Source organism: Chrysemys picta, chromosome 9 (genome assembly GCF_011386835.1).
Source record: "Chrysemys picta bellii isolate R12L10 chromosome 9, ASM1138683v2, whole genome shotgun sequence".
NCBI lineage: Eukaryota > Metazoa > Chordata > Testudines > Emydidae > Chrysemys > Chrysemys picta.
The window spans coordinates 23,089,540-23,112,290 of NC_088799.1; the positions used below are offsets into that span (position 1 = coordinate 23,089,540).

At 38.2% G+C, this 22,751-nt stretch overlaps 1 protein-coding gene across 1 annotated transcript in view; it reads right to left on the minus strand.

Annotated features, from left to right (window-relative positions):
- Positions 1-22,751, minus strand: part of RSRC1 (arginine and serine rich coiled-coil 1) — a 337,138-nt gene that overhangs the window by 60,578 nt on the left and 253,809 nt on the right. The window contains 1 exon segment of the mRNA XM_005286996.5: positions 3,808-3,876. Coding sequence (XP_005287053.2) covers positions 3,808-3,876 — 69 coding nt within the window.

A 22,751-nucleotide genomic window follows, 5' to 3' on the forward strand; every position in this document is an offset into this window, starting at 1 on the left:
TAGACTTCAAAGTGGTTCAGCCACCTGCAGTGTACTGTTGAGCTGGGAGGCCAAGCAGCAGGCGGCAGTATTCTGTTTTGAAGTTTGGTTGTCCATGAAGCACTGTTGAGTTATCAAGTTTTACTTTCACTTAAGACACTTAAAATGCCCCCAATTTAGATATTTCAAGTAAAGTAAAACTAAAAAAGAATATGCCCAGATGCCTACCAAACACAGTTGAGCACTGGAAAGGCTGGAGGAGGCATTATTGTTACTCGCTTCAAAAGTGGCTGGGTGTGCTGATATAGAGGTGGTGATACCTTTTATTGGCTATATCTTTAGCTTCATCCTATTTAGATACAATGGGCATTAGCTATATTTAAATATTGGGAGAGTAGATGTGTTACTTTTATAACAAGCTCACACAGTGTATCTGGATAAAATAATTAGAAAATTAACATAAAAGAAAAAGATTTCCGTCAGATGTAATGAGTGCCCAGTACACTTTGAAGTGAAAAAAGCTTAGCATTCATTTTACATTAAAAAACCCCCAAACAGATCATTAAACCAAGAAGTTTATGCTCGCCTCATCTCTTTCATACTCTCCACTTTGCACCTTCTATTGTGCTGTCCCCTTTCTAGGAACAGTCTCCAGTTTCTTATAGGCGATAAGAATGGAGAGGTAAATGGGAGCAGAAGTTTCTAAGGGCTTTAAGGGAAAGACAAAGAGCTTTAATTTGATGTGCTAAAAGAAAGGAAGAAAATTAATGGAGTCAAGGAGGGGTTTTGAATGTGCTTGTAGTGACAGGAGAGGAAGATGAATTTAGCAGTGACATTTTAGATAGACTGGAGTGGGGGGGGGAAGAGATGAAAAGAAGCAGAGAAGAGGTGGTTACAGTAATCAAAACTAGATTAAAAACAGGGAGTGCACAATGACTTCAGCAGAGGAGACATGTGGAAAGGGTGGATATGGGTGACATTAAAAAAGGCAGGTGAGACAGCACTTAGAAAGAGACTGGGTATGGGGGCATGAAGAGGGAAGTCAGAGTAAACGGAGGTTGAGAGCCTGGGAGATGGAAGGATAATGAATTGAAGCATTTGGAGATGAGTCAAGATAGACAGGACCTGTCTACGGCTAGGAAAGTTAGGATGTATAATTCACCACTCGTGCAGTTCTATCCACAAAAGCGTCTATTGTTCATATTGATTAGACAGGAGCTCCCTCTCCTCTAGTCACTCTCTGATCCCAAGTATCAGGGGTAGCCATGTTAGTCTGCATCCACAAAAACAGCAAGGAATCTGGTGGCACCTTAACGACTATTCAAGCCCAAATTAATGGTGTTTAATTTGCAAATGAATTTTAGTTTTGCAGATTCTCTTTGAAGGCTGTTTCTGAAGTTTTTTTGTTCAAACATGGCTACTTTTAAATCTGTTATAGAATGTCCAGGAAGATTGAAGTGTTTTCCTACTGGCTTTTGTATGTTACCATTCCTGATGTCCGATTTGTGTCCATTATTCTTTTACGTGGAGACTGTCCCCTTTAGCCAATGTACATTGCAGAGGGGCATTGCTGGCACATGGTGGCATATATTACATTAGTAGATGTGCAGGTGAATGAGTCCCTGATGGTGTGGCTGATGTGGTTGGGTCCTCTGATGGTGTTGCTAGAGTAGATACGGGGACAGAGTAGGCAACGAGGTTTGTTACAGGGATTGATTCCTGGGTTAGTGTTTCTGTGGTGTGGTGTGTAGTTGCTTCAGGTTTGGTGGCTGTCTGTAAGCGAGGACTGGCCTGCCTCCTGAGGTCTGTGAGAGTGAGGGATCGTTTTCCAGAATAGGTTGTAGACCGTTGATGATATGCTTGAGAGGTTTTATCTGGGGGCTGTATGTGATGGCCAGTGGTGTTCTGTTATTTTCCTTGTTGGGCCTGTCCTGTAGTAGGTGACTTCTGGGTACCCGTCTCGCTCTGTCAATCTGTTTCCTCAATTCTCCAGGTGGGTATTGTAGTTTTGAATAGGGACTGGGAATGGCTGGCTCAGTACAAAAGCAACTTTACTTTTTCCTGGAATTGACACCTTCTCATCAATTATTGGGAGTGGACTACATCCACCCTGATTGAATTGGCCCTATCAACACTGGTTCTCCACTTGTGAGGTAGCTCCCTTCTCTTTGTATGTCAGTATAATAATGCCTGCATCTGTAATTTTCACTCCATGCATCTGAAGAAGTGTTTTTTTTACCCACGAAAGCTTATTCCCAAATAAATCTGTTAGTCTTTAAGGTGCCACCGGACTCCTTGTTGTTTATCTGATCCCAGCCTCCTCCCCAAACTCCACATTCAACCCTTTCCTAACCCAGTTCTTCCTTCTCCTTATTTCTTTTCATATTAGCTATAGTAGCAATGCCAGTGCCTTCCAACAGTTCTTTGCCAGAGCCTTGCCACTATATCTCACTGTGAACTAACCACATTCCAATCCTCCAATGAAAGGATCTGTTATCCTAAGTTTTCAGCCTGTGTACACCACTGATTCTAGGACAGTCTGTCTCAAACACAACCCCTTTGGCAACTAGAATACTATGTACATACAGGCACCAAATTATGATTTGCAGAGGGCACTAGATGATCAAAGGCTAGCCTAGGAAAATATATATGTATGTACATATATGTATATACATATACATACATACACACAAACACACACACACTCACCCTTAGATCAGATATCCACCTTGAAATCTAATTAAAACGTACTGTGTATAGTCAAAAATCTGTCAGAACTCAGAAGTCACCCATATGGTATTGGAAAATAATAGTAAAACATCCAGGAGAAAGTATATACTGATGCTTTAATTAAAAAAAAAAATTTCTTAACCAACAGCATCTTTCAAAAATTGAGGATCAGGTTCCAAGATAAGTGATGTGATGTCAAAAACAAATAAGCTGACAGTTTCAGAAAAGTAAAATCCTTTGGTATATATTTTATACTTAAACCAACATAAAAGTAATATATGCATCAGACACTTTAGTAGCTCATTTTAACTGGAGCCACAGGAGCAATTAATTTTGCTATTAATTTTCTCTGAGAAATGGGGATACCCCATCAAAGTTGAAGTGTGGAATACCATTTAAGGTTCCTTTATATAAATTCAGGTTGGCTTTGTCACAGAACTTGAAGATGTATCACCAATTAATGGAAAGAGACACAATCAAAATACATTTGTTTTGAACCTGATCCTGCAAACCTTGTAGAGAATTCCCACTGGTAGTCTGCCACTGGTAGTGTAATGGATAAAGGCCTTCATCCTGAAAGTACTCAGTGCACAGAGCTACCACTGAGTTGGAGTGATTGCTATCATGATATAGTACAGAGTAACTGCACAAGTAAACTGGACTAATTATTGGACATCTTATGTTAGTCATACAATATATTCTGAGATAAACAATGTTACTGTTTTATGTTAATTGACTGCAATCATTTCTCTAACTGTGGTCTCTGCCTCACAGAGCTGGCTGGTCACATGGTATTAGCTCTTCTACTTGTTACCAAATACCAAGTTGCTTTAAACACAGCTTTAAAAAAAACCATTAAGTAATTTCCTGCAGTTGCTGTAGTTGCCACAGGAATATTATGTGGTTGTTATTGAGAGGTGGAGATGGTCTGTGTGACTGTGAATTGGAGGTCGACTGACCATGACATACCCCCTATTAAGATGCGGTCCAACCTTAGAGAAAATATGAGAACCTCAAAGGAACCTGTTCCTTATGGAATTATTATTGCCAGTTTAATAAAAACTGTTTATCTTGCTGATAAATAAAAAACTACATTACCTTCTTCCTTTATCTTTTTTGCTTCTTCTTCACTTCTTTCTTTAGCCTTCAATGCTTCATCTGCTTTCGCTAAAAATAAAAAATACATATGAGTTATTTATACTTGTTTTAATTACCTTTGTATAATAAAACAGAACCCTCCTGAGGGCTGAAGTTCACTTTCAGATTAATTTCTGCAGCTCCCACTAAAGTCAATGTGCATTTGAAGCAGAATTTGGCCTTTAATTTTTTTATTAACAAGATCAGTACTGTTAATCAATATCATGACTGACAATTTGTAAGGTGAAAGGAAATGACATAGTGGCAGAATATTAAAAAAAACACAAACTAATTTACTAATATAGTAAGTAAACTAAGATTTCTTTGGAAGGAAAAGCTATATTTCCAATATTCAGATTGCATGTAAGATTTAAAATATAGGATGTCTGGACTATCTATGTCACAGTATCAAATTAGGTAGTATATTTTTTTCATTGCAAATCACAGCAGCAGTACCTTATTCATGTTATGACAGCATCCTCTAAAAAGAACCTTTTTCTCTCTAGAAGCCTCTTCCCTTATTACTTAATTATCTACTAGTTGCTCAACTGCAGGGGTTTTCAAACACTTTACTACAGATGTTAAAGAAGATTAAAAATATACAGCACAGTAACAAGGGACTATCAATATACTCTGTAAATTAATTAAATTTCTGTTCTAGCACATCATTTATTCCAAAGCATTAATGTCTCAAAGGAGCCATTCTCTTTTATTGCCATCTCACTGCCTGATGAGTGAACTAAGTGAGAATAAGTCTCTAATAGCATTATACTCGATGAAATATTAAGTTTTTAAAAGTACCGCCTTGTCAAAAGAAAAGGAACCCAAACTAACAGGAATAAGACTTCAGACCAGGCCTTCCTATACAATAAAGTTACTGTAAACTGTGGTATAGAACAATACATGTTTATTCAGTTTTTCAGGTACGATTTCTATTGCCTACTGAATCAACCTATAATTTACGAATATAACGTTCAGCTTAAGAAGTGGGTATGCAGAAAATGAATGCCACAAGATTATATTTTTCAAAGTCTGATGTCTTCACAGTCTGCTACATCTTCTTAAAAATATACAACTTAAATACTAGTGTTATGAAATGATAAAAGCAATTACTCAGACAGGTTTCCATTTACAAGCTTTTATACACACTTAGACTATATTTAAAGTAATTAAATATTAAAACTTTTCTGCCAGTGAATATCTTTGCAAGAATCTATTAAATTAGATAATAAAAACAAACCACTAGCAACGCTAAAGACTTTTACTTCATTTACACTTTATTTTCCCTGGTAGAAGGACACGGATAATAGAAATTCCATTTAAATTCAATTTTGGTTATATGTGTAATTGTAGCTATACCCCTTGAGTCATGTAAAATGCTCAGCTTATGTTTCTTTCAAATTATCCCGCTCAGATTCACATTCTACTCCTTACAACCATCTTCAATATGTATTAGCAGAGCTCATTAGACTGAAATTTAATAATGCAAACATCAGGTGGATTTCAAGAACCTCCATTATCAGCACAAGATGGATTGCTTATATACCTCTTGGGCCAACCGGGCACAATTTAGATTCAATAAACTACCATGCCTAAATTTGATTTATCTATTCCACTATGCTAGTTTGTTCTTCCTTACTGATCCAATTCATTGGATTTTTAAAAAATGGTTATCTGAGAAAAAAAAGCTTAAAGAAACTGAAATGGTTTACTATATCATAGCTAAATATGTATTTTAGCATAATTAACTTTACACTGTCAATTTTCAAGCCTTCTAACTATACATGGTTGCAAGTAGAGTTTTTTAAAAACGTCATTTAACAGAGATAGAAGTTTCCTTTACAGTCTTGGCTGATTACATGAACAATGTCACAGCTTAGTAAGTATTATAAGCACAGTCATATATCCTAAAATGCTCATTAACAATCATTCAACTTAGTCCCTAAACATTCACAGAGGTCTATGAAGTTACACAATCAATAGCAGTTGCTAAAGCCTGTGTGTTGCTTTGAGGATTGCTCAAACATCTTAATTCTGTATCAGTCGACATGTACTGAACTTCACTTCAACTTCTTGACTCCTTTTCTCGTTTACATGGGGTCCAAGGTGCCCATGATTCTTTGCCACTCCTTTCAGTCCATGGCATGGGTTCACAGATCTTGGCATTTCAGTCCTTTTCTCTTCAAACTTTTCTTGAGTGTTTCCATTGTACCCTCTGTTTCCCATGTCCTTTCTTGCTGTCCTCCCCCCGTCATGTATTCTTTACTCGTCGCTCTTCTCCCATTTTCTCACATGTCCAGCTCACCTCAAACATGCACTCTCCAGCTTATCTATCACTTAGAGTCCCAAGTTCATCTCCCCCTTCATTTCTTCCAGGCACATTCAACCTACCCTTCACTTGTCTTCCATTTTCCTCAGTATGTTGTTTTCTATTACTTGTATGTTCTTTCCTTCCATCTCTGCAAGACGCACTGTTGTCAAACTGTACAACAGACAGGGACAGACACATGCAGCATACACTTTTCCTTTCAGTTTGTTATTTAATTGCCAGTCTTACAGTACTCCTGCCCCCTTTTTCTCTGCCGCCCAGGCACATTGGGTGCACATTCTCCAGGTCTCTCTCTGAAGGCACTAAGGATACTTTCCAAGTATGCAAATCCTTTCTTCTGCTTCAGTTTCTCTCTTGAAATGTAAGTCAACAGCTCCTTTTCCACCTTCCTGTAGAGGGGTGGTCGCCCGCTCCTGCTTGGAAGGACTTAAAACAACCCTGGGAGAGGGCTGGGGCAGGGGAAAAGCTGGGCTGATTGGGAAGCAGCCTCAGCTGGGAGCCACGCCCCAATCAGAGTCCAGATGGCCCTATAAAGGCCAGGAGCTGACAGTCTCCTCTAGCTGTGGAGGGAGATGGGCCTGGCTGCTGGGGAGCTAGATTAGGTACCTGGAGTGGAGCAGGGCTGGGGGAAGGCCAATGGAGCTGGGGAGCTGCGGCCTGGAAACCCCCAGGCTGCGGCCTAGTATAAAGCCAAATATATAAAGCCAAATATGGGGTTGCAGGGGACAGCTCAAGGCTAGGCCGAGGCAGCAGGTCCAAACCCCTCCTTGCCTGTGATGAGTGGCTTATACTGCAGTCTGCCCCAGGGAGTGGGGCTAGTTGGTGACTGGCAGTAGCCTATGACTGAGGTGAGGTGGGGATAGGTGTTCCCTGGGGTGGGGAGACCCAGCGAGACTGCAGGGGGCAGCATCCCGGTCTGAGAGGGGCACCGGGGTCCAAGAAGGACTCTGGACCCAGCGGGAAGCGGGACACCAGCCTGCAGAGGGCGCTCCTGGGTCAAAGAGCTAATTCCCAGGACGACTGACAGGAGGTGCCGCAGGGGTGAGTCGCCGCCCCGTTACACTTCCCTACTTGCGTAACTTGAGTTTTCTTTGTGTACATTCTATCTGTACCAAACATTATTCCTAAAAAACAAATGAGACTACAGCTCTGCATTGGAAAGTGAATTTGTACAAATGTCATTGTGGACCTCCAGATTTGCTGTTTGCAGTGTTCTTGTGGCTGAGTTGGGCACAGGATATGAGTGGGTGAGGCAATTTTATTGGATCAACTTCTGTCGGTGGAAGAGAAGCTTTCAAGCTTCACAGAGCTCTTCTTCATGTCTGGTGAAGGAAATCAGAGTATTCAAGTTAAATAGAAGGTGGGACAGATCGTTAGGCGTAAGGTTCACAATACATGTTGTGGGAGACCATGTAAAATGAAGTGAGCAATTGTCCTACACCTGCAAAAGTGTTAATGTAGGGTTGGTAGGCAGCTGGTGTGTTACAAGTTGTTGTAATGGGCCATTGTGACATTCCCTTGGTGTTATCTGGACCAGTGATCTGCTAGGTCACTCCAATCCTTGACTCTGGGAGCCAGCCTTACTCTGCTCTGCTGTGAGAACCCCCACTCCTGGGCTGTTCACGCACACCCTCTGGCATGTAAACTGCTCCTTGGATTGTGCAACCGAATGACACTAGCCAATATCTCCGGTCCCAGACACAACCCTAGGAACCTCCATCTTGCAGTGTCCAGTTATGCCTGGTGGACACTACAAGCTTACATGAGTTCATCAATTTAACAAAGAAATTGATATATACCAGGCTTGTTATCCCAAGAGGAGTCTCTGACATGCTTCAAACCAAACGGGCTAACTTTCACTGCCCAACCCCATAAAGGAATTCCTAAAATGACTACACTACCTCCACTTCTAACCAAAATGAATATAATCACAAACTGAGTTTGTTTTGGTGAAATTAAGACCTAGATGAGAGCAGATTACACTAAAAAGATGGAGAATCCACTAAATTCTTCTAAAATGTAATTCATCCCTTTCACTTACCTCTGGTATTGAGTTTGTATAAATCTCTATGCTATTCTCCCAAATTAAAGGGTAGAACATAACACATGTAGCTCACCACCTAAGGAAATAGGGAACACGTAAACATTCTGATTTAAGGCGCTCTCTTTTGGTCAAGAATCAATGGCCAAACATTTGGAAGTAAACACATTGCCAACTTAGTCTTTTTCCCTGGGTACATTGTACTCAGACTGAAAACTATCAAAACTTTGGAGCAGTCAAATAAAATATTCAAATTAGAATAAACTTTTGATAAGCATCAAGATGTGCCCAACTTTTTTTTAGAATTTAACTGAAACTCTACTGGCATCCTGAGTACTGTGTTTTATCTAACAGCTCTATAAAAGTGTAAATATAGCCAAAACCATGATGTGTGGGTAATTAAAAGACAGCCTAACTTCACTCCATAACAACAAAAACTTGTAGCAGAATATACATTGATAAGGAAGCCGCAACTTGCATGAGCTTGAGCTACCTCAGCTTTCCATTTTCTGGCAGTATCACATGGGCTAGCAAAAATCCTCAAAAATATTCTCCATGCCGAAGCTTCTTCAATACAGTTTCCTCAACTTGGAGGTTGGGATACATACACCAATATAATTCACAGGAGATCAGCAGTGGCACATCACCCAGAGAAGACCAAATAAGTCACTTCAGCAATACCCTGGTCTTAATTGACCCAGGTAGTTGGAATGCTGAGGTTGCTCTTGAAACTGGGTCTCTTGCATGGAAAAACAGCTAGTATGACAACAGTCTGACTGCTTATAAAGCATTCTAAAAAATTAAATAAATAAATAAAAAGGAGCTTGAATTCAGGCTCTCAGCATTTTAGAGCTCATTCAACTGCAGATAAAATTACAATTCTATTGATTTTGTTTTTCCTTCTGACAGATGGGGAAATGACACACTGAAGATGTTACAGAAGTTTATTTACACTAAAGTAATAAAGTTCTGGAACACATACAGAAATTCAGCATCAGATAATGAACCATTAATAAGAGCAGAGCAACCGAAGAGAGAATCCACTGTCAGTATTTTCAGGTAGTAGTAGTAAAACAATTAATATTTATAGTTTATTAGCACCCAAAGACCTTGATCAGGACTGGTGCCCCATTGTGCCGGGCACAGTACAAATATAAGAGAGAGAATCCCTGCCACATTAAAGCCAAAACAAAGAGCAGGGGATGTGGATACATCATACAAGCAAATAAATATGGTGAAGAACTGGCACTGCTTTGTTAGTTACAAACACAAACATTAATGTTCATTTGAAGTTGAGGTAACATTCAAGTATCAGCATTCTGTATCGGTGAACACGATAGTCAAGGTCGGTATCAGCTTTCTATTCTTTTTCAGTTGCTAATAACAACCTTCTAAAACAAATTCCTTTCGGGTTGCAACTTTCCATGCTTGCTGTTATGAATATGAATTTTTTCATAAAACTTAAGGAAAATCTTTGAGTTATGTGAACATGACTCCTTTTCCTCCCATGCTTCCATATACCTGATAGTCACACATCTCAAAAATGCTGAACTTAAAAGTGTCACTTATCTTGTTTCATAGTCCTCGCTGAAGAAAGAAAAACAATTGCCATGAATTCTGTAAATACTCTAGCACAGTGGTTCTCAAACTTTTGTACTGGTGACCCCTTTCACATAGCAAGCCTCTGAGTGTGACCCCCCTTATAAATTAAAAACACTTTTTTATATAGTTAACACCATTATAAATGCTGGAGGCGAACCGGGGTTTGGGGTGGAGGCTGGCAACCTCCTGAAGGGTCCCAACCCCAAGTTTGAGAACCCCTGCTCTAGCAGTTGATGAGATACTGAATGGAGATCCTGGTAATGGAAATGCAGGTTGCTGGCCAGAACTACAGGTTCTGTTCCTTTTGAGGCACAATCACAATGGATAAAGATAAACAACGGTAGATCAATGAATGCCAGGTAATTCTCTGGAGCAGTAACTGGAATGACTGACCAGGTTTACTCTTTCCAGCCTGCTTTAACCTTTTCAAGTCCAGGATAGGCATTCCAACCAAGTCCTTCAATTAGAAAATTGCTTCTGTAGGCCAGTGTGGGTGGGGGAAGACAGTAGAAGGGGAGCGAGAGAGAGAGAGAGAGAAAAGAGGAACACTGTCACCATCACCCTTGAGGAGCAAGGATAGAGAGAGGGGCTTGGCACCACTACTTCAACTGGCTATTGCCGTGTAGGTCAACATGATTGATTAGCTGGTCTCAGTAGAGTTAGGGGTAAGAGACTGGAATCTATACAAAAGGAGGGGACAAGGCCATGATGGTGCCTTCAGTGGCTGCCACCCCCTGACAGGACGGTGCTACCGATGGTAATTAGGTTAAAAGGACACATGAGCTGGCCTAAGGCAGGAATCTTGTGAAATTTACATCCAGGTGTCCCCTCATTTATGCATTAGCATAGGAAGTTGTTCTCATTACTGTTAGAGGGTTGGGAAGATTGCATGACTATAGGAGGAGTAAAGTAGGGAGAAGGGAGTTGTATGATGCTCTTGTTGCCATTATTGTGGTTAAAATTTGCACTGGGTTGCTATTTATGCTGGTTTGCTCTGCACAAGAGTCTATTATCAGTTTTCTTCTCTCTTCTTAACGGCACTGTTGCAACTTCTAACTTAGCAGTATGAGGTGGCTAGTCTTTTAAGGAAAGTTAGTTAAAAGGCCAACTAGCATAGGATGGTTGAGTATGCAGCCTTCCAAATGTGGTGTGGTTGTGAGAACATGGAGAGTTAATCCTTCGAGGAATTTCAAAAGGGCTAAATAGAAGGGACTGATAGGGGCGTTGCTGGATGATGGAGGAGCTAAATTCTAAACACACGAGTGAGTATGTGTGGGTGAGTGGGGAAAAGCTATGCATTGGAATGTATAAGTGGTTAGGCCTGCTGGTCATTATGTGCCTTGGAAGTGTGTACTAAGGTAGGGGGCCCAGATTACTAATCTAGGGAAAGGGGTTTGATGCAGGTCACATCGAAGAATGAGTGAACCCTCTCCTGTTGGGCATCTGCTGCCACTAGACTGGTATTATTAAACATAGCTAAGGCCAATCTATGCAAATCTTGGGATAATTTTGCATGTCTTCCTTCTGCTGTGTCTAGTTATTCCTTTTGAATATTGTATCGTAGAGTAACACTACAAGCATCTGAGTCTGGTGGGTGTCTACCTGTCTGCCATGAATAAGAGTTGAGAAGTCTGGCATGAGAAGATAGAATTGGACAGCCCTAGAGGAAAACTTGCTTGTCTTCTCCAACCATTTCTTAAACTCCTCATCCGTTTCACATTTCTTAACCCTCCAGATCAGTGGTGAGCAACCTGCGGCCCACGGGCCACACGCGGCCTGTCAGGGTAATCCGCTGGTGGGCCACCAGACAGTTTGTTTACATTTGCACGGCTGCCTGCAGCTCCAGTGGCCGTGGTTTGCCATTCCCAGCCAATGAGAGCTGCGGGAAACGGTACGGGCCAAAGGGACGTGCTGGCCGCCGCTTCCAGCAGCTCCCTTTGGTCAGGAACAGTGAACCACAGCCACTGGGAGCTGTGGGTAGCCATGCAAATATAAACAAACTGTCTGGCAGCCTGCCAGCAGATTACCCTGACGGGCCGCGTGCGGCCTGCGGACCGCAGGTTGCCCACCACTGCTCTGGATATGCCTTCATTTCTTGCATTCACTCTACCTGCTGCCTCTATATGAAGGTGATTTCTGTGCCATCTCATTATGCTGCTGTCTGGTCAGCTGTTCACTGACCCTGCCCCACTCTTTTCTCCAGATCCATTAGTGAGCCATCCAGAGACTTAACTTATAATTGTCTTTTCTCCACTTCCCTGCTCTATCTTGGTGGTCAAACCAAAGCACAAAATGTGCTCTTCTGGCCAGCTCACCTCCTAGTGTCCACCTTGCATTCATATTACAGGAATCTGTGAAGAAGCTGGTAGACTGCCTGCTTAATATGTTTGAATCCCAGAACGAGTGGAGGTGAGAGCCAAAATCCCACTGTTAGAGTGCTCAAGTGGTCATCCATTACTGCAACAAACTTTTCTCAATGGATATGCCACTGGTACCCAGATAAGTGTTTTCACTAGCCCAACTATTATGCGATGTTCCAAGCACTCCTTTTGACATATACAGTTACATTCTAGTTTTCAAGATGTCGTTGGTCAGGAGAGCTATATATCACTAGATTGAGTAGGCCACCATGCTGTCATAAATTTACTTAAAGTTTAGTGTGATGCAATCACATATCAAAGTGTCATGGAAATCACCAGCCATGTCAGAGCACCACAAAGGATCAGTAAAATGTACAGAAGTTCCTTGCAATCAATACCAGGTAATACACAGTCGTAAGAAAGGGAAGGAACGGACAAAAAAAATTCAGTTTGTTTAATTTGCAATTTACCATGTATAAGCGTACATCATTAGAGATTCAAAGAGATGTTTGTGGTGTTATTCTAATCCAGGCCTTGTATTACATACAATATGCCCTTAATTAAATCTGTTTTAGGGACAGGGTCATCCTCAGAATGCAATTTATTAAGGGCACAGAATGATTTCTCACACTGCCATCTAGTCTTCATGATGCCAAAGGCAGACACATTTTTAAAATAGTTCTTCTGAGTACCACCCATAAGAAAAAGAAAATGGAAGTTATCTGCTGCATAGGCTACAAATCAGTGATTAAAGTATAGAACCATAAGTGACCTAGCTGCAATGGAAAAACTATCTTTCAAAATGTGGGGCAGTTTGAGCAGCAACCAATTGTACTTAACATGCACAAATAGACATGAATCATATACAGTATCTTGCTATTGAACATATGTTTCTCTCTCTTCCCTTCCTTCCTTCCATACAATCAGCATTCAGAACAAATACAAATTTGAATGTAAATAACCATAGCTCAGACTTTATTTGATAATTACTTTAGACTTAGTTAAAACTACCAGGAGCTTTCAGGAAAGGGCCAAAGAAATGAAAAGCACTGTTGGTGGGTGGGAAGGACTTTTGAGGAAACCCTATTAAAATAATGAAAGTACTCTTTCCCAGTAATCTTTGCTCCTGATTATTATCCATAGACTTCTACACAACAATCTAGACATAGGCACAGCAGGCAGCCAAGGCAAATCAAGTAGCACCACAGGATCAATCTCATCTAATACATCTGATTCACTATTTAGCTGCCTCCTTCGCATAGGCAGGAGCTGAAAATAAAAACCCTTAAGTTCTACTACCACAATGTAAACACACAGACCAGAAAAACTTAAGATTACAAGAGAAGCTATTAACAACAAAACCAAACCACCATAATTTAATACCAAAGCAATTTCAATGCACCCACTTCTCTGAACCATCAGGTAGATTTCTGGTCATGCACAGTAACCACTCACAGAAGTAATTTCTACTTCATATTATCTAAATAACAACTCCTGGAAATGTGTATATAGGACAACAGGATAGCCAGACTATAAAATGGATACGACTATACTGCAAGAAATTCAAGGAAAGCTTAAACACTTCCCCCTAGTTTTAATTTAGTCTGAAGTAATTACCAAATAAATGACTGTTGGGCATTTTCCCCACAAAATGAAATGAAATCTCAGTGTTAACTCTGAATTCCAATTAGGAAATTGTGTTATCTTATTCAAATTCGAGATGTGTAATACAAACAGACAAATGTTGTTCTTATTGTGTATGATCAAAAGGTTCAAATAAAGTTTTAGTTTACATGAAAAGCAGTTATAAATACAATATCTGAAATAACATTCTGGAAATTATATTTTAAAATCTAGAGAACAATTAATCAATTGCCCTTGCATTTAAAAATGTAATATTTTTCAAGTATGATACATTATACCCATTATATTCTCCTCTATTTGGTCTGGAAAAGCCATAAGCTTTGGAGAGGCAATGAAGGCCTGAGGAAGTATCTTATATAACCAGAAAGCCCTATTCATCTCCCCAAAATACTAGCTGGAAAGGGGAAATCTGGAGAGGATTTCCTCAGATGATAGCTATAAGCTCTACTCACAGAACACTTATTATTTTCTAATGATAATTATATTTTGTTCACATTATTACATAAACAAATTGGAAACAGAAGCAAAATCAAGACCTTTCTGAAATACTTTTATCTGAGGGAAATAATATTAGAACATTTCATGTGAATTAGCTATGGGCCCCCTCACCTATTTTTTTTAAAATAACATTTAAATAGAGTTCTTTGAATATATGTTTGTATCTATAAATTGCACTTTATTATTAAGATGAAATGAGATGGTGCTAAGACATCAGAGATAAAATACTGGAAATGAAAAGCAGTGATTTGGGAGTTAGGAATAAACACTAGGTCAGATCCTCAGCTGGTGTAAATCAGCATAGCTCCATTGACTCCATATTTAGGAGCTGATTTCAATGGCGCAATATTGATTTAAATCACCAGAAGATTTGGCCTATTATTCCTGACTTGGCCAGCTCCTCTGATATTTCACACTTGCTGGGGTTTATGCTCTCAGAATACACTGAAAGGTTTGAGCACATAGTTACCCCACTTTGTCGTCATACTTTTTATCACATATTTTCCTAGATTTCCTCCTTACTCTCCTTTCCCTTGACAAGTTCAATTAACCCCGATCATTCTCCCCTTTACAAGCTGTCCTTCAGAAAAAAAAAGTATTTCCCCCTCTCTCTGAGGTTTGAAGCTTCAAAAGGTTTATTTGTTCCATAAGAAGATTTCTAAAATAAATGGTTACAAAATCTTTGACAATCTAAGTCACTGATGAATGGTATGCCAAGTACATCCAGCAGTTTTGCTAAACAAACACTCCTGGATGTATATGGTATGTCTATTTTCATTCAAAAGGATTAATATTCCTTAGAAAATTATTGCTTAAACATATTTACATTTTTTTATACAGCACACCCATTTCTGAAGCAGCTGGGCATATGCCTATTTCAAAAGCCATGAAGCAGGTTATACAAACTGTTCAAATTACTGCTTCATATTTTAAAAGTGAATATTTTTCATAGGATTTTTAATCTACACTACAGTAGTCCCAACATTCCTCTGATTACCCTTCCATTGCATTCCCCGCTTTTTTTCAAGCATCCCCCCCGCCCCCCATCTCCACAGTAAGTGTCTCATGGACACTAGTTAATTTTTTTTTTTAAATGCAGTGCTGCTGATCTTATACTTGGGAGTACCAACAGCATACAGATATGAAATGACCAGCTGTGGGTAGAATACAATCACTCTTGTAATATCTTTAATTTTCCTAGTTACAGGTACACAAAACCATGAGACACTATGAAAGGAAAGAGAAATTGAAAGAATGTGAAAAAAATCAGTTCATTAAAATTATAACAATGCTGGACAAGATCTGGAAGCTCAGGATCGAAAAACTTGTGTTTCTGGGAAACAAGTTTCTTAATGGTGAAAAACATGGGGATGATCATAATTAATTATAAAAAATATGGCATATCTATTTCATATCTAGCAATTATACCTTTTTGTCTGTATTACTTTCCAATTAGAAACCTCAAAGCACTTTAGAAACAGTAAACCTTATCCAAAGACCATTAAAACCAATGGAAGTCTTTCCATTGACTTCAAAGGGTTCTGGATCAGGCCCGTTAGCTTAACAACATCCCTCAGAGATATGAAGGTACTACCTCCCCAGTTATATAGATGGGGAAAATGGAGTCACAATGACATTAAGTTGTTTACCCAACATCAAAACAGAAATCTGCACCAGAGTCAGGAAGAGTCACTCATGTCCTGACTACCACTCTTAGGCCTCGTCTACACTAATTAGGTAAGTTGATCTAAGTTACGCTATTTAAGTTACACAAGATACGTAACTTAAGTCGACGTTGCTTTGATGGACTTACAGCGGTGTCTATACTGTGCTATGTTGACAGCAGATGCTCTCCTGTTGACATAGCTTCCGTCTCTTGTGGGGGTGGAGTACTGAAGTCGACAGGTGAGTGCTCTCCCATCGATTTATCACGTCTTCACTAGATCCGCTAAATTTATGCCGGCTGCATCAATCGCAGCAGCGCCGATTTAGACCATATTGAAGACAAGCCCCTATTCCTTAACCACAAGAGCATTTTCCCCCTAAACTAGGTCTACTTCTGAATTGTGCATATTCACTAAAGGCCAGTCCTGTAATCTTTACTAATATGAGCAGTCCTTACACAAACAGTCCCATTGATGTCAATGGGATTATTCACGAGAGTTAAGGATTACTCCTGTGAGTAAAGGTTGCAGAATTGGGTCCTTAATTCTTTACACTTTTCATCAGAGGATCTTGGAGTGCCTTAGAAATATTAATTAAGCCTCTGATTATTGATTTCAATGGTGCTACACACTGTTATAGGAATGCCTGCATGCAGACAATCAGGGCCTTACCCAGAGAGAGAATGTGAAATAAAGGTGAACTGAAATATCTCTTAATAAAATACCAAACTGATTATTGCAGAAAAAGTACCAACTCTGAATTTAAGTATTTTTAGGGAAGTAGGGGGAAGAGAAACAATCAGTTCCCTTTTAAAATGTATTAGTCATGTTTAAATCTACCCATATACTCTTATTTAAAATCTTAGAGAATGATTTTGTAATCCCTTACTCAGGTGAAGAATCCCACTGATTTCAACAGGATTATTACAAGAATACAGGTTTGAAAATTCTAGGCACTGTTTGTGTTCTACTCCTTATTCTTTCACTGATTTAACATACAAATCACTTCAACTAAGATTCCAGATTCCCAGTCCAAACTAAGTTACGTTTGAAATTTCAATTAAAATCACACCGTCAGGTGTCAGCTTAGACCCAAAATTTAGAATGCGCAAAATCAAGCTTGATAAAGTTCCAAATCCACAGAAAGGTGCCTCTAGTTATGTATTTTTAAATTTCAATGGGAATAGTATTTTAAGGAATAATATCGTCTTCTTGTACTGTTTGAAGCCAGACACTGAAAACATTATAAAAAAAAGGGAGATGGTCATTTTTCACTGCTCGTGCTAAGTACAGTACAATGCTAAAAAGTAAAAGCACAAATAGTGAAATCTAAGTTCATTTTAAAAATAATTTTTGGTACTAATAATTTAAACAACAGAACAGCTAAGGATTTTTTAAAAATACATGAAGTTTAATCTGACAACATCCATTTCATTAGGGTATCACTAAGTTTAATAAAAATGTATATTCATGAAGGAAGGGATTTATTATCACTGTTTTAGGACATTAGTGAACCAGTGATGATTGTCAACTCTCTCAAAAATATTTCAATAACCATGTCACTTCTGAAAAACAATGCAAATTCATTCTGCCCACTAGTATTTACTTGCAGAATAAATATGAATCCTTCAATTATTTTAAAAAGGTGGATAATGAAAATACAGCATAGGGACTGCAAAACAAATATAGTTCTACTATTAGCCGGTGTACCAAAGACTGAGGCAAACTTGCTTTCTTCCCTTGCTCCCTCAACATGTAAGTCACTAATTGCTCTTAATTCACAGTGAAGAAAAGCTGTACATAGAAGATTGTATGGTTTAACTGAAATATAATGACAAATATAAAACAGCTCAAAGTTTGGCCATTATATTAGAATAGAATTCCTTTAAATGCTTGAAGGGATTTCTGTCTCTAATATAACCTTTTTGAAGCTCAGTATAGATATAATTTTAAATAGAGCTGCTATTAGTGGAATAATATTTTGAGATAAATGCCATGATATCCTCCTTTTCTGTAGTAAATGACCATGCACAAGTTTCCAAACACGGACACCTTCTTGCCTTAGCCTAAGTAGTACACATCTAGATGATCTAATTTTAACAAGCAACAGAGGGTCCTGTGGCACTTTTAAGACTAACAAAAGTATTGGGAGCATCTGAAGAAGTGAGGTTCTTACCCACGAAAGCTTATGCTCCCAATACTTTTGTTAGTCTTAAAAGTGCCACAGGACCCTCTGTTGCTTTTTACAGATTCAGACTAACACGGCTACCCCTCTGATACTTAATTTGAACAGAGTCTCTGGGTTTTTGCCTACCCTTCTCTTTTTCTAAATTTCAGATTCATCAACCTCAAAGAAAGTGTTTGTCACTGAAGCAACCAACCTCCTCCAACATTGGTCACTTCTCTACTAAAAGTAAATAGGTGGTTGTTGCTTGGGCAGAATGCCTGAAGTCATCACAAGGCCAAGCGTGTCATCTTTTACACCGTGCTTTTCATTTGCATGCCTAGAAAGCAAGAGTCTCAAGGTTTACCATTAGTTGCGTTACCAGTATTATGATGTTTTGTACTGCCCTCAAAATGCAGACCCTGCAAAAATAAATGCATTCTAAAATCATTACACAGGGTTGCCCGGTGGCACAGTGCAAAGCATGATAGCTGTAATTATGTTTGGGACTCTTATGCCCTAGACCAGTGTTTTCAACCTTTTTGATACCAGGGACCGGTATCAAAGACCTTGCAGCCTTCCTAATCTGTGGCAGGGAGATCTCAGGGACCGGTGCCAGTCCATGGACCAGTGGTTGAGAAACCCTGCCCTAGACAAGAAAACCAGGCATATCATGTTACTGTTGCATTTATTCTCCTGGGTGTAGTGCCAAGCATATTACTGTAGGACATCTTACTAGCTTGTTAATGAACAAACATGTTCTGTCCTCTCAAATTACAGGTGAGTGAAACAGCAGTAGTATTGGCCTGACAGAGTATGTGCAGGGAAAAAAAGGTCCTCCTCTATAACAAAAACAGAGATATATGACAACACTGTAATGTGTGTTACATCCCCAAGCACAACAATAAAGAGTGATGTGAAGATGACCAAGCTAATAGCAAAACCAGGATTTACTCAAGCAATAACAAATAATACATATTTGAGGTGATTTATAGAACTTCTAACTGAATGTATTGTGTATATATGGAATAAATAAATGGATGGAAGCAGCCCAACCTTTTGACTGATATCTTTAGAACTATGTATTTTGTCCTGCAAGACATTAATGTCAACAGACATTCTGACAAATCTATATTAAAGGAACAGAATATTCACTCCTAATAAAACAACTGTTTATATAAAAGGTCTTTAAGCATATATTTAAATTAGAACTCATTCAGAACAGCTGCTGTTAGGTTTTTCCTGGTTTAATGCCATATATTGAAATAAACTGCTAAAATAAATTCCTTAAAGCACAATTTTTTCACCTGTAAGACAAAAAAAATATGCTATGAATTAAATAATTAGAAGTTTCCTTTACTTAAGTTATTTAGTTCTGCTAATATATTAACAATATAATCAGACGCGATGCCACTACAGAGCCCAATGCTGTATGTAGCTTAACATGAAGGATTACAGAAACCTGCAGCAAAAATCAACAATCTGTATTATAATACACTATTTTATTGCAGAATATTATGCAAACAGGAAATGTTGAACAATCCCTTCTCAGACTACATCTGATCAAACAAATCATGAAAGCAGGTTTGTTTGTTTTTTTAACTGAACAAGTGACCTTTACAAACAAAACATCTTCTAACCAGCATAAAGTACGTAAGCATTTCTGTTTGAGACCAGATAAAATTGGTGATTATCAATGATTTCACAAAGGTTCTGTGTCAGGGAAACATGGTTAATCCTACAATTAGTTCTATAAGATATATGCCTCATAATAGGTACAATGGCAATAAAATACAATATAGTGAGTATGGAATTATTCTCTACTTCAGTAGCACTGAATATAAGAATACAATAAAGAATTAACAGTGATGGCAAAAGACAGAAGTAGTAAAAATTATAATGTGTTCTCAATATATTTTCATAGTACAGCCAAAGATTATTCTGGTATACATTATTTGCTTATGCTTTCATTATCTGTTTTTCAGCTATGGGAAGACACTGGTCTGTGCACATGTGTATTAATGTTATAAATGTGAGAAAAGAATTATCTATCTGCTTGTAGATAGTTTAAAAACTAGGTACTGTATATAAATGTGTTTCTCTTTTATATACTTTTAGATAAGTATCACTGCCCTGATGGTATGTAAGTATGACTTAAACTTGCCTCCAAAGTGGGATATGAGGAAATGTTCAAGCCATTAGCTGGAGTCACCAGAACAGCATCAAACCAGCTGCCCTGGCAAGGTCTGACCCTGAAAACTGATTGTGGGGTGTTGAGCAAGGAACACCACTTCCTCTTTCCTTTACATGTGCCTTTGATACCAAGACTAAGTGATATGCTAAGTTTCCTGGCCAAATTCTAATTGAGGTATTTACATTCTACATTCCTCTGTTTTCCCTTTTTCAAGGTATGAGAGTAATTCTTTCCTTACCCATAAAAGAAGTGCTGTGTAGGACTGCTGGCCACCACATTTCCTCCCATACTGTAGGTGGTTACATATCAATGGTGGTAAAAGTGATACCTATACTGTACACAGTCTATAAAAGAGATCCTTTAGGAGTTAAAGTGTTATCAGAGTAAGGTATTACTGCTGTTTATTCCAACTGCATTGAGATTTAGTTGCAGGACTTCCAGTTAACGTCAAAATGAGAGCTGTGTAGTTAAATCTTTGGGTCAGTTTCTTCACTGGTATACACAGGCATAAATTTAAGTCAAATACCACTTTACACCAGCAGAGAACCATCCCCTTCAGTTCATTTTTTTAAAAAATATGTGAACTAAAAACAAATGTGACAGTCAAAGTTTCAACAACACTTGCTAATTACAAAAAATTACATGCATACAAATTACATATAGGAAATTAACCAACTGCCATGTTTTATGGCTATAGGACTCTTTCGGTTAAGAACTATTCAGTTCTGAAGTGAGCGTCTAAAAAAAATTTCCCTCCTATTCCATTATTTTTGACTGTTTACGGTTTATAAGAAAACACAAATAAATATTTCCCCCCCTCTCCCAAACCAAGGATTAATAGAGGAAACTTCATAGCAGTTTGAAAAAGATGGTTACCCCCACCCCCCGTTTATATCATTATATAATAGGCCTACATAGATAGGTATATTAATAGGGAACACTTTGATATTTAGAAACTGATCCGTAATTATAGCATCCAAAAATACACAAATTAAAATGTAAGAAAATGTATTATAACTCAATGTGCTATTTTAATTAATCTTCCACTGTGTTTCATTTGAAGCAATCAGCATAATGGTAAAAAGGTCAGTGAATGTAAATGTCACACACAGCATCAAAGATTCACTAGGTGGCGCAACAAGAATAATTTACTTCCACTCTTCAATACTGTGTCTGTCCACTGGAATGTAACAAATGAGATGACAGATGACAAAGCACTCATTATCTGGAGTTTGTCTAATCCTTAAGTATTAAATTGAACTGGAACCTTTTGATCTACTTGTACCATGAATTATTTCAGCTAAGAAAATGTATGTTGTAATAAAATTATGCTAAAGTAAAGCACACTTTTAATAAGACAATGTGTTTCTTTTATTTAACAGGTATTAGAAAAATGTTCCATAAAGAATGTAGGTGCAGCTCACTTAGATTTAGTATACTACTGTTATGATACAGAAAGAACTGATACTAGTACTTTTTTTTTTTTTTTTTTTTAATATTGCTCTTATCTTCACAGGTAAAGTAGATGACTAATTACAGAAAAGGATAAATTTTAAAAATATCAATCTCAGAAAGGCTGTCACTTTACTATCACAAATAACTTAGTCGTACAATATCTACAATTCATAATTATACCATGCTTTGTACCAAATTAGCAGTTTTATAATGGTACGTTTTATTTACATTATATTCAATATACAACAATTGGAATAGTTCTCTGTAATAAAACATAATCCATCCCCGGCAGCATTGTTCTACATAACAGCATGCCTCCTTCCTCCAAATCCTCAACCATCTGAATACACACACACACACACACACCCCACACTATATATTTGATAAGAAATATATATACGTATGCTACACATTTGATATGTCTGTGTGCATGCACGCCACATATATTTTGTTACATATTAACACTTTTAGTAGAAGTGTTAACCCTTAACCACTTTATGTGAATGTTGCAAAGATACTTTAGTGTTTGAACAGCATTTATAAAATGTAATTCTCAATAAGTGCAAAGTATTAGCATTCCTATAATAACCTTGATATATATTAAGGCAGAGTCCTGTAGTCCATACACACATGTAACTCCCAATGGCATAAATGAGAGTTTTGTTTGTGAAAAAGATTGGGGCCTTAATAGTGTGGTGCAGAGAGAGACAATAAATGAAAAAAAGGAGGGATGAAGAATCAGACATTAAGAAAATGAGATATCTAAATTTAGCTTTAAAACCCACAATATTAATTTGAAAATTCTCAGATGGTCAAGTTTGGGTGTTTGTATTTTAAATGAAAAATAAGCATTTCCCATCTATAAAACATTTAACTAGCTCACAAACATGTAAAAATACAAGTATAATCCATGGCTTTATTTAATTTACATGTCATTTTTCTGTATTGTATTAA